Below are 12472 nucleotides of genomic sequence, written 5' to 3'. Positions count from 1 at the left end.
CAACCCTCCTCTGTGGAAAGAGCTGGCTCTTGGCTTGGAGGTGGGAGGGAGACTGGGCCACCACCCAGCCTCGCTGCGACGTCGTGCCCGACTGTCTCCAGGGAGATTTGAGGTATCAGCCAGTGCAGGGCTTGCCAGTCAGTGGGCAGGGGACATGGGGGCTCAGATAAGGTCCTGGGTGTACCCAGCACAGGCTATGTCAGTGGGGGTGCACCTATGGGACTGCTACAGGCCTCAAGAGAGGTTGGATATACTCTTTGTGCAAGAGGAGAAAAAAACAGTTACAGCCGGCATTTATTTTTGATGATTCTACATCTTAACACTGACAGCAGTGAACATCTGATCTTATCGATTGCTCCTGTCTGCTCTGTAAGATCAGTGCTCTTCAGGTCTCCATTTTATAAGTGAGAACACTGACACTCAGCCAAGTTGTTTAGCTCGTCCAAAGTACACAAGGAGGGAGGTAGAGGGCCATAATTTGCAATCATATCTACAAGGAGACTTCAAAAAGTTTGTGGGAAAAATGGAATTAAAAGATAAACTTATTTTGATGCAAAATAATTTTGAAATCCGTGCACTATTTTTGTGACATGTATGTTTCATGAACTTTGTAAAAACTCTTCATATGCATGGAATTAAAAAATCTTTGCACCAAAATAAACTTATTTTTTTTTAAGTTTATTATTTTCATTTACTTGAAAGGCAGAAAGAGAGGAAAGCTTTCCATCTGCTGTCCCACTCCCATATATCTGCAACAGCCAGGGCTGAGCCACGCTGAAGCCAGGAACCAGGAACATCTTCCAGGGGCCCAACCACTTGAATCGTCATCTGCTGCCTCCCAGGTCCCAGAATGCATTAGCAGGGAGGTGGATCAGAAGCAGAGGAGCTGGACTCAAATCAGGAACCCCAATATGGAATGTGGTGTCCCAAGCAGCAGCTTAACTCTGTGCCACAATACTGGCCCTTTATCTTTTAATTCCATTTTCCTTGAACTTTCAGTACCCTCATAGGTGTCTCCCAAGCAACACTCTCCAATAGAAATGGAATATGAGCTAAATGTGCAATTTAAAATTTCCTAAAAGCCATAAAAGAATGAAAAGTAACAAGTGAAAACAATTTTAATAATATATTTTACTTAGTGTATTATTTCCAGAATATCATTTTCCCATGCAATCAATATAGTATATTGATATCAATAATATACTTCCCCAAGGAAATATTTTTCACTTCTTTTTTTGTGTGTGCTAAGGCTCTGAAATCTGGCATGCACTTTCCAGATACAGCACATGTCATTTTGGACTGGCCACATTTCACTGCTCAGTAGCCACATGGTGCTGGTGGCTCATGTACTGATGGACCATTTAGCTCTGGGCTGCATCCTCGGTCAGGTGCAGGTGGGGGAAGGTGACATCTGGGTACAAAGCAGTGAGAGGGAAAAGGAGGCAGCCACAGGTGCTGCCCCAATCATTCGCTGGAAGAAGGGGAGGCCTGGTTTTAGCCACAGGTGCGAGTGAATGGGTGAAGATCCATGGCTGCCTCAACTTCGTCTTGGCTGGAAGGGTGGGGCAGGAAGTGCACAGGGCTTGGAGCCCCAAGACCCTGATGTCCCCAGCCTCGCAGTGGTCATGCTCAGAAAGTAGAGACTTTCTGTGAAATGAAGGTAATGATACCTTCTGCAGAGGGTTCATTGGAATCGGAGGTTCGTCATCTGAACATATTTTTTTTTCCTTTTTAAAGATTTTATTTATTTGAGAGGCAGAGTTACAGAGAGAGAGAGAGAGGGAGAGACAGAGAAAGCTCTTCCCATCCACTGGTTCATTCCCCAAATAGCTACAACAGCTGGGGCTGTGCCAATCTGAAGCCAGGAGCCTGGTGCTTCTTCCCGGTATCCCATGCAGGTGCAGGTGCCCAAGGATTTAGACCATCTTCTACTGCTTTCCCAGGCTTTCAGCAGTGAGTTGGATCAGAAGTGGAGCAGTCGGGACTCGAATTGGCACCCATGTGGGAAGCCGGTGCTGCAGGTGGTGGCTTTACCCACTATGCCACAGTGCAGGCCCCCAGAACATCCTAAACCCTACCTAAATGTGGCTGAATGTTTAGCCTTTTGACAAATTGAGGTTTCTAAAGTTTATCAGCATAAATTGCCCATGTGAAGGGTTCTTGATCTTTCCCATCTACAGTGAAAAAAAGAAGTAAAATTAAAGCCCCGTACTACACAAAGTCCAGCCAGGACAGAGGTGCCCGCGGGGGATGAGGAGCATAGAAAGTCCAGCCTGGGCAGAAGAGACAGGCGCGGCCAGGAGCGCAGAGGGGTCACCGCGAGCAGTCCTCGCTCAGCCCCTGTCCACAGTCACCGGAAGTCGGCTCCGGCGCAGCCTGGACTTTGATGCCACGGGCACACCTCAGAGCCACAAGTTTATGGCTCCCACCTGCTCCAGCTGACAGGAAGCGTCTCCTCCCCGCTTCTCCCCACGCCACCGTGGCCACGGATTCCAGGAAACCCCTTCTCCCCGTGACCTCATAGTCACCCCGCGGCCAGGAGGAGGCAGGAGTGGAGAATGGCTCGCTTGCCCGCCACTGGGAAACGCTGGGTAACTCGAGATGCCCTGGAGTTTGGACGGCTCAGCTCGCGGGTGGGCGGGGGCTGGGGGGGTTCTGGGGAGCCCGAGAGGCGGGGCCAGGTGGCTTCCCAGGGCAAACGTTCCTGCCTTCCTCGCTCTGGGCCGCCGTGACTCAATAAGAGCAGCGAGGCAGAGGCCGGAGTGCACGGCCGGGGACGGCTCCGTGATGCCCTCACCCCCCGCCCTGCAGGTGGCCCACGGGGGCACCGCCTGTCCCGCCTGCACGCGGCCCCTGGAGGATGCGGTGACGGCCACCTGCGGACACACCTTCTGCCGGCTCTGCCTCCGCGCGCCCTCCCAGATGGGGTCCCAGGCGTCAGGCAGGATCCTGCTTTGCCCGCTCTGCCAGGAGGAGGAGCAGCAACCAGAGAGTTTCGCGGCCCCGGTGCCTCTAGGCCCGCTCGGGGAGACTTACTGCGAGGAGCACGGCGAGAAGATCTACTTCTTCTGCGAGAACGACGCCGAGTTCCTCTGCGTGCTCTGCCGAGAGGGGTCCTCCCACCAGGCGCACACTGTGGGCTTCCTGGAGGAGGCCATTCAGCCCTACCGGGTAGGAAGCTGACTTTACCTTGGGCTGTGTGGGTGGAGGGGATGGAGCGGGCATCTGGACGGAGGCCTTGGCTTCTCGCTGGGAACCCCGAAGCTTTGGGAAAATTCCCATGCCTCCCCTTGGATGTTGGCATCTCATGATCTCAGGGGTGAACTTCAGCTCCAACGCTCAGAGGAGCTCCCATCCCACTCCCAGTCAGGGAGCAGAAGACCTACAGCCAGAGCTTTGCTTACCATGGAAACCGCCCCGGGGAGTAAGATCTGCAGGCCATGGGCTGGTGAACTTGGGCTCCCGGGATCCATACTGGATGCAGGATTTTCCAAGGCTCTGACCACTGGGTCTCAGAAAGGGGAGAGGGACGGGGACGGCAACCTGGAAGCACTGTTCTGTCTTCCTTTCTTTTTTTAAAAAAAGTTGTATTCGTTTTCATGCTATTTGCAAGTCAGAGAGAGAGAGAGAGATCTTCCATCCACTGGTTCACTCCCCAAATGCCAGCAACAGCTAAAACTGAGCCAGGGCAAGGCCAGGAGCCTGAGACCCAAGCCAGGTCTCCCTCATGGAGGCAGAGAACCAAGTACTTGAACGATCACCTGCCGCCTCCCAAGGTGCGCATCAGCAGGAACCTGGACTGCAAGTGGAGGAGCCAGGACCCCAACCCGGGAGTCCTGATGTGGGACACAGGTGCCCCAGGTGTCAGCATCCTCCCCCACTGCTCTTTCTGAGGAAGGGACAGGTGGCAGTGGGCCAGCATTATGAGAATTTCCTGCTGGTCTTGGGAACATTATCTGTTCCTGTCTGTGTCTCAGGTCTCCTTCTTGTCATCCAGTCACCAGTCTTGGAAGAAGTTTCCTCAGAAACATGTCTGAGACCCTGAACTCCGCCTTATTCCCAAGCAAGCCTCTTCCCGTCTCACCCTAGCTTTGCAGAGTCTGCAACACAGTCCTTGTCTCCATTGTCATCCCCAATCTGCTGGGCAGCAGATCCTCCCAAAACACAAAGCTGCTCATGTCACTCCCCTGCTCTAAATCCATCCAGGGATCCCCAGTGCCCAAAGAAAGCCCAGTGTTTCCAGCAAGGCACTTAAAGCCCTTTGCAGCTTGGATCCTCCATTCCTGTCAGCCACCCTCCCCAAGGTACACGTGTCCAGCCAGACGGAGCTGGAGGTACCTGCTGCTTCCTGAACTGCCGTGTTCTCTCCTGTTTTTTATACTTTTACATTTATCTCCTTCCTCCTAAAATGCTCCTCTCTCTTTATTTTCATCATCTTTTAGTACACAGTTCTGGAGTCAGCAAGTCCTTTACTCTCCCTCTCTATCCACCTGGAAATGGATCTTTCAAGTCCCCCTGTGATATTTCCAAACCTCTCCTTATCCCTGAAGACAGAACTGCCCTCCTCTGGGTTCCAGTGTCACTGTGTGCACCCCTTGACAACTGCATGTACCTGTTCATTTTTCAGTCACTCGGGACTGACCCCTGCTATAGATGGTGGTCTCTACAGGGACAAGGATGACTCTCCCCCACTTGTGAATCCATCTGCACTCAACAGGGTGTCTGGGATGTGGAAGACAATGTCTCTGACTTGAGCTTCTAATCCCACCACCCTCTTTCACCCCTTTTTCTCCCGACAGGATCGTCTCAGGAGCCGGCTGGAAGCTCTGAGCATAGAGAGAAATGAGCTCGAGGACACAAAGTGCCGGGAGGACCAGAAGCTCCAAGTGCTCCTGGTAAAGGCCACACCACTGGTCACTTCCCCCTGGGGAAAATGTTCCTGGTAAAGGCCACACCACTGGTCACTTCTCCCTGGGACAAGTGCTCCTGGTAAAGGCCATACCACTGGTCACTTCTCCCTGGGACAAGTGCTCCTGGTAAGGGCCACATCACTGGTCACTTCCCCCTGGGACAAGTGCTCCTGGTAAAGGCCATGCCACTGGTCACTTTCTCCCCTGGGGGGTTTCTTACCAGACTCAGTGGAAGCTATTGTCCAGCATCTGTCACCTGGCTGGAAAGGACCAGAAAACTGTTCTCATCCAATCTCCTGCCAGCACAGAAAGGCATCTGGGATCTCAGGGCGGCAGAGCTGGAAGTGGTTCTGACACCTTCTGATCCAAGATCCTCTTATGCAACTATTTTTTTCATAGAACTTAAAAACTAAGACCCAGAAAAGTGATGCTTCCAAGGTTACATGGCAAAAAGCCCAAGGTTATAACTAGACCCTGGTGTCTGTCTCTGTCTCCCCCCCCCCCCGATATTTTAATTTATTTGAAAGGCAGAGTTATAGGGAGGCAGAGGCGGGTGGGGGTCTTCCATCCACTGGTTTATTCCCCAAATGGCAACAACGGCCCGAGCTGGGCCAAACAGAAGCCAGGAGCCTGGATCTTCTTGCCAGTCTCCTATATGGGTGCAGGGCCCCAACAATTTGTTCCATCTTCTACTGCTTTCCTATGCTGTAGCAGAGAGTTGGATCAGAAGTGGAGCAGTAGAGTGGGACTTGAATTGGTGCCCATATGGGATGCCGGCACTGCAGGCAGTGATTTTACCCACTACGCTACAGCACTGGCCCCAGCCCTGGGTCTCAACACTGTCCAATGCACTTCCCATCCCAGTCTGTCTGCCTTAAGCCACCACCTTCTGCTATGAAGCTTGGGTCAGAAGTTAGATGTTAGAGTGTGCAGCCCAGCCCTGCCCCCAAGGATGGGAGGCTCGGCGGGGGAGGGGAAGTGGCTGGACCTGGCCCCCCCCCCCATCTCTTCAGTATGCTACACAGTTATCAGGGAGGAAGTCCTCAGTGTGAGAATTTCTGGTAGCCTGGCCAACGAGACGGTGTTGGAACAGGAAGATCTCTCCTGCATCCTTCAACCCTCAACTCCTGCCCTGAAGATGGGGACCTCAATGGCTAAGACAGGCACCGCACATCTTCCACTGAGTTGTTGCTCTGATCACAACTTTCTTTTGCCTCAACTACTCTATAAAGAATGATTATACTCATCTGCACCCAGCTCCAGGGAAGATATAGTAGGTTAAGCTGGTATCATAGATGTGGAAGGCTTTTTGGCAAGTTCAACATGGCCATGAGATCATAATGTGGCATTTCTATTAGAATCCCTATTGATTGAATAGAATGTATTGAATTCATCATTGATGGGGTTATCCTCAAACCTGTCTAATTCTACCATAGTGCATTTTTAAAAGATTTATTTATTTGAAAGGTGAAGGGGGGGAAGGAAGGGAGAGAGAGAGAGAGAGAGAAAAAGAGAGAGCACACGTCCTCTGCTGGTTCATTCCAGATGCCCACAATACCTATGGTCTGGGCCAGGCTAAAGTCAAGAGCCAGAAATTCCATCCACGTCTCCCACATGGGTGGCAGGAGCCCAAGTATTTGGGCCATCATCCACTGTCTCCCAGGCAAATTAGCAGGAAGCTGAATAGGAGAGTGGAGTATCCAGGACTCAAACTGCCATTCCAATATGGAATTTGGGCTTCCTAAGCAGTAGATTAACCTACTCTTGTCATAATATTATTTGAAGTAGTGGGTCTTGGAACTTCATACTTCCTACACCTCTTTTCTTTTTAATTAAAAAATTATTTGCATTTTCTTTTAAAGGCAGAGAGAAAGAGAGACACGGAGACACAGAGGGACATCTTCCATCCACTGGTTCACTGCCCAGTGGATGAGCCTGAGGCTCAATCTGGGTCTCCCATGTAGGTGACAGGGTACTAGGGCCATCATCTGCCGCCTCCCAGGGGGTACATTAGCAGGAAACTTGGTCAGAAGCAGAGGAGCCGGGACTCAAACCAGGCACTCGGATATGGGATGAGGGTGTCCCAAGTGGCATGCTAACTGCTCTGCCCAATGCCCCAACCCCTGCCTTAGTAAGCATATTGATGAGCTTCATGGCAGCCAGTCCTGTGAGCCACCCCCGTCCCCAACCATTTTGTCTTTCTATCCCTCACAGACTCAGATTGAAAACAAGAAGCAACAGGTGGAAGCCGCTTTTGAGAGGCTGCAACGGGAGCTGGAGGAGCAGCAGTGCCTCCTGCTGGCCAGGCTGAGGGAGCTGGAGCAGCAGATCTGGAAGGAGAGGGATGAGTATATCACAAAGCTCTCAGAGGAGGTCACCAGGCTTGGAGTCCAGGTCAATGAGCTGGAAGAGAAATGTCAGCAACCAGCAAGTGAGCTTCTACAAGTGAGAGACGCCCCGCAGGAGGGCCCACACCCCAGGCTGCAAATGCTGCCCAGAAGCAGGAAGAGGGAGGGGAGGTCACTTCTCGTGGGAGGGACTGGTGGTTACCTGGTTCCTCTGACCCAGAGTGGTTACAGAGATTGCACCTGGAGAGACTTTCCTGAATCATACACTGTGGTCATGCTAGGGGCTTGGAGTCCGACAGTCTCGGGTTCAAGTCTTGTCTCTCCTAGTTGGGTCAGTCTCTTAACTTCTCTAAACAAGGGAATAATCATGGCCCCCTATAAGGGTGTTGCAAAAATTAGAAGAAATGGCCATGAAAACTGTTTGCATTGTCCCCAGCACACAGGGAAAATTCAGTAAAATGGCACCCATTTTGGACATCATTGTTGTCCTATCTCACATCAGAGCTGGCTCTGCCATGTCTTAATCCTGGGAGGCAGAGCCCACCCCAAGATGAGGCTGAGACAGGCCAGCACCGAGGAGCTGAGCTCCACTTTAGTAAGAAAGCATGACAGAAGCGAACAGTTTAGTGAGGAGGGAACTGAATCCAGAAGGCTCTCTGGAGGAGGGGAGTTTTGAGCTGGTGTTTTAAGGCAGAAAGGATGGGCAGAACGGCAGGGGGGAGGGACATGTGAAACTAAGGGCTTGTTTTTGTCTTTCCTTTGTAGGATGTGAGAGTCAGCCAGAGCAGGTAGGGCCCTACCCCCAGCCTGCCTCCTTTATACCCAACATCGAAACATTCACTCCCACAGTGACTCCGAGAAGCAAAAGCACCCTGCCCAATACAGCCTCGCTCACTCACGCACAGTCCACACTCACTAAAGGCCAGTGCTCAAAAGGTTCATTTATAAATTGATTGGCTGGTATTGAGGAAACATGCCCCCTGCCCAGAACTGAAGTTGTAAGTGATAACCATGTTCCTAGGCTGTTTTGGGCATGCCTGTTTAACCTATGGGTGTTAGTACTTGAGTCCATATGTAGCACCACTGAAATCTAACTGGAAGAGAAACTGTTTCCTACAGCCTACAATGGGCATGGAACCTGGGGGACACGTGTTCTTTCATTCATGTTCCCCCACTCAGCTCTGTTCCCTTCAGAACTGTCCAGTGCTACTGTAACCCGACAGCCCACAGGCGCTGAGAGCCCTGTGAGTCTCCACCCCTTTCCTCGACTCTCAGCTGCTGTAAGCACACCAATCTGCACTGGGATGTGAAAGGGCCCCTTGGCCAGGGATGCTTGCCCACACTCTATGGCAATTCACGTGCAGGGCAAGGTGAACCCAGGTGCCAGTCAGCCAGGAGTGTCTCCACACATGCTTGTCAAGGGCGTTAGAGACTGAGATCTAGAAGGGCCTTGGAGGTCTCCTAGTCTGAAGAAGCTGAGACCTATGGGGTGAAGGTCACACGGCCATGGGGTGAAAGTCACACGGCCAGTGACACGAAGACTGAGCTGAGACCCGAACCGGGGACTTTTTCTCTACAATGTATATTTTATTTCATTTTCTTTTTTTTCTTTCCTCCCAGCGCCATTCTTAATCAAGCTCAGCACACAAAGTAGTTTAAGCACTTTTTCAAATGGTTCCATACTGCCCTCTAGAGGCTAATAGGCATAACAAGTAATGATCTCTGCCCGCTCCAGCCCTAGGAACCCAAATATTCTCTTAAAGGACCTACCTCCAATTCTCTACATGTGGTTAATTCCTCTCAGGTCAGTCGAAATGCCTACTGCTTTGGTAACTCTAAATTTCCACCAAAGGCAAAGAAATGATAGTCTAATTATTCACCATGAACACCAAGATCACTCGTTAACAGGATCTTAGCCTCTTCTGTCTGCATCGCCCAAACATTATTTTTGGAATCTGCCTCCTAATTCGTCTGCAGGTGTGAGATGAAGCCTTTCGTGAGTCCAGAGGCCATTTCTTCTGAACTTATCAGGAAGATCCGTGACCTCCACAGGAAAATACTCACCCTCCCCAAGATGATGAGCACGTTCTCAGGTAAAGGGAGAGGCACACAGCTTCTGCCCCCCATCCGTCTCCTTCTCTCCCTGCCTTCAAAACCTGCCTCAAGACGACCTCTCCCCTCACCTCCCCCTGCCCCGCCCCCATCCCCACCCCTTGGCGACCCCACTGTTCTCAGGGCCACTTCCCGGACAGGCCTGGACGCAGACTCCAGGAAGCAGGGCTGTCTGCTGTCCAGTGGGTCATGGCAAAAGCCGAGCCCTGTCCCATCCCCGACCTCACAGCGTACCCAGGGCACTTTGCGCTTGGGGAGTGCCTGTAAGAAACCATCTGTCACAGATCTTTCTTTGTTTTTGTTTCCCTCAGAAAAGTTGGTGCATCATCTGGAAACAGATTCAGGTAAACAGCTGGGACTTCCGGGAGCCATTCTCTCACTCATCCACTCAATCCTGGGCAGCCAGCAGAGCAGTCAAATGCATGAATTCTGGAGCCACTCCCACACTTGCCCTTCTCCATTCTAGCCATGAGACACTGGGCAAGTTATTAAGCCTATTTTTTAAAAAAATATTTATACATTTTTTATCATTTATTTGAAAAGCAGACAGGCAGAGAGAGCTCTTCCATCTGCTGGTTCACTTCCCCAAAACTTGCAACAGCAAAATCAAGAGCTCAGAATGCAATCTCAGGCTCCTATGTGGGTGGCAGAAACCCAAGTACCTGACCATCAACTGCTGCCTCCCACGGTGCTCATTTGCAGGAAGCTGAGATCAGGGCAGAGCTGGGGGGCCTTGAACCCAAGCTCTCTGATACAGGATGCAGGCATCCCAAGAGGGTGTCTCAGCAGCTGTGCCAAACACTTGCCCCTAGTAAGCTTCTTTACCCCACAGTGTCTTCATCTATAAAACAGGAAAAATAACAGTGCCTACCCTATAAGAAACTGTGAATTAAATGGCTTAGCACATGCAGGGCGCTCAGAATGCACCTTACACATAGTAAGTGCTCCGTAAATGTCAGTTCCTTAAACAGGTATTCTTCATTCAAAAATATCGATGAAGGCCTTGGTTTTTGTCCAGCATTGCGCTAGACTCCCTACTGACACCGACAGATATTTTACAACGTTCTCCTAAAAATAGCACTTATTTTTAAATTGGTGCTCGATTTACACCTTGTTTCCACAAGCATCACCTCATTCGGATATAGATCAGCGCTTCCCAAATTTAATGTGCCAAAAGGACCTTTTTAAAAATGCAGACTGATTTAGTTGGTCTGGGTTGGGGCCCAAGATTCCGGTTTTTCTAACCAGCTCCCAGGTGGTGCTGAGGCTGCTGGTGCGGGCTCTTCGCTCGGAGAGGCAAATCCTCAGAGCGCCGCTTGCCGGCTGGGGAGAGGAGTGTTGGGCAGCAGCGCAGATGAGGTCCAGAGAAGGGGGCCAGCGCTCCTCCTCCTGCCCTGCGCGTCGCTGCACGCTCTCCGCCGCCGCTGGCTCAGCTAATGTCTGCGCTCTCCTGCCTCCAGGGATCGTCACTCTAGATCCTGAGACGGCCAGCCGGAGCCTGGTCCTCTCCGACGACAGGAAGTCAGTAAGGTACACCCGGCAGAGGCGGAACCTGCCCGACAGCCCCCTGCGCTTCGACGGCATCCCGGCGGTGCTGGGCACCCCCGGCTTCTCCTCGGGGCGCCACCGCTGGCAGGTGGAGGTGCAGCTGGGCGACGGCGGCGGCTGCACGGTCGGGGTGGCCGCGGAAGAGGTGAGGCGGAAGGGGGAGATGGGCCTGAGCGCCGAGGACGGCGTCTGGGCGCTGATCCTGTCGCACCAGCAGTGCTGGGCCAGCACCTGCCCTGGCACCGACCTGCCGCTGGGCGAGATCCCGAGCGCCGTTTGCGTCGCCCTGGACTACGAGGCGGGACTCGTGGCCCTGGCGCACGCAGAGACGCAGGCGCCCATCTTCACCTTCTCCGCCTCGTTTGACGGCAAAGTCTTTCCTTTCTTTGCGGTCTGGAAAAAAGGTTCTTGCTTGACGTTGAAAGACTGAGGCGGGCGAGCGGCGGAGGGGGCGGGCCCGAGGCTCGGCGCCGCCCCGCTGGGGTCTCACGGACGTCCTGGGCCTCCGCGAAGCTGCGCCAACTTCGCTCACCTCCACGTGGAGAAGCCAAGGCAGACTAGGCGGTGCCTGAGACCAGCAAGGCGTGCAGCCAGGGGCCTTTGGGGGCGGAGGGCGGGGATATTTTTAAAGCTCCAAAATAATTACTCTGGGAAAATTCAGGGCTTTGTTGGACTTGCGTTAATTTATTCAGTCGATCGTTTTTCTTAAGACACCCCCGTGTGAGAGCTTAGGGCCTCTTCGTTGGCTCAGGGTGCCACCAGAGCCCCTTCCTTCCTCTTTTCTGGTAATTCCCCTAAGCTGGTAGGGATGCCCTAATAAATGAGCCCCCACAGAGCCCTGCTGTCGTGTGTCTGATCTGTCTGTGAGAACTTGGGGCTGAGGTGGCTGGGGGAACGGCAAGGTGCACACGAGACGGGTCTTGATGCCCTGTGACCAGGACAAAATCACGTCCGTGCTTTTACTCGGACTTTCCTAGACGGCAGAGGGACAATCACTAGTCCCCAGTGGTTGTTAAAATGCAGCTTTTGTTCAGGTCTAAGTAACTTCTCAAAATTGCTTTTAAAATATTTATTTATTTAAAGAGTTACACACAGAGAGAAGTCTTCCATCTGCTGGTTCACTCCCCAAATGGCTGTCACTGCCGGAGCTGTGCTGATCTGAAGCCAGGAGCCAGGAGCTTCCTCTGGGTCTCCCATGCAGGTGCAGGGGCCCCATCCTCCACTGCTTTCCCAGGCGCATTAACAGGGAGCTGGATAGGAAGTGGAGCAGCCAGGACTCGAACTGGTGCCTATATGGGATGCTGGCACTGCAGGCTGGGGCTTTAACTCATTGTACCACAGCGCCAGACCCCTCAAATTTTTTTTTTTTTTTAATTTGAGGGCTGGTGCTGTGGCTTAGCGGGTAAAGATTTGGCTGCTGCATTTCTGATCCAGCTCTAGGCTGTGGCCTGGGAAAGCAGTAGAAGATGGCCCGAGTGCTTGGGCCCCTGCACCCATGTGGGAGAACCAGAAGAAGCTCCAGGCTCCTGGCTTCAGATCGGCACAGGTGCAGCT

The 12472-nt window shown here is 52.3% G+C and overlaps 1 protein-coding gene across 2 annotated transcripts; it reads left to right on the top strand.

The window, feature by feature from the left end:
• Positions 1-2421: 2421 nt before the first annotated feature.
• TRIM15 (tripartite motif containing 15) lies at positions 2422-12267 on the top strand. Of its 2 annotated transcripts, none has more exons than XM_070074299.2 (8): positions 2422-2591; positions 2971-3171; positions 4800-4895; positions 7125-7355; positions 8024-8046; positions 9236-9351; positions 9682-9714; positions 10831-12267. In XM_070074299.2, the coding sequence occupies exons 1-8, from the start codon at positions 2559-2561 to the stop codon at positions 11346-11348; spliced, it is 1251 nt and encodes a 416-aa protein (XP_069930400.1). In that variant the 5' UTR covers positions 2422-2558; the 3' UTR covers positions 11349-12267. The 2 variants fall into 2 exon arrangements, with proteins under 2 accessions (XP_069930400.1, XP_069930399.1); XM_070074298.2 differs by having other exon boundaries at positions 2812-3171.
• Positions 12268-12472: the final 205 nt, after the last annotated feature.

Source organism: Oryctolagus cuniculus, chromosome 5 (assembly GCF_051225735.1).
Source record: "Oryctolagus cuniculus isolate XC-2025 breed Fujian yellow rabbit chromosome 5, ASM5122573v1, whole genome shotgun sequence".
In the NCBI taxonomy this organism is placed as follows: Eukaryota; Metazoa; Chordata; class Mammalia; order Lagomorpha; family Leporidae; genus Oryctolagus; species Oryctolagus cuniculus.
Note: the sequence above shows the minus strand (reverse complement) of the source record. Positions and strands in the feature narration are given on the sequence as shown.

Coding starts and splice junctions, on each gene's coding strand:
- TRIM15 (XM_070074298.2), top strand. CDS start 2,559: ATGGCTCGCTTGCCCGCCACTGGGAAACGCTGG. Junction 4,896..7,124: donor AGAAGCTCCAAGTGCTCCTG/GTAAAGGCCACA, acceptor TATCCCTCACAG/ACTCAGATTGAAAACAAGAA. Junction 9,352..9,681: donor GATGATGAGCACGTTCTCAG/GTAAAGGGAGAG, acceptor TGTTTCCCTCAG/AAAAGTTGGTGCATCATCTG.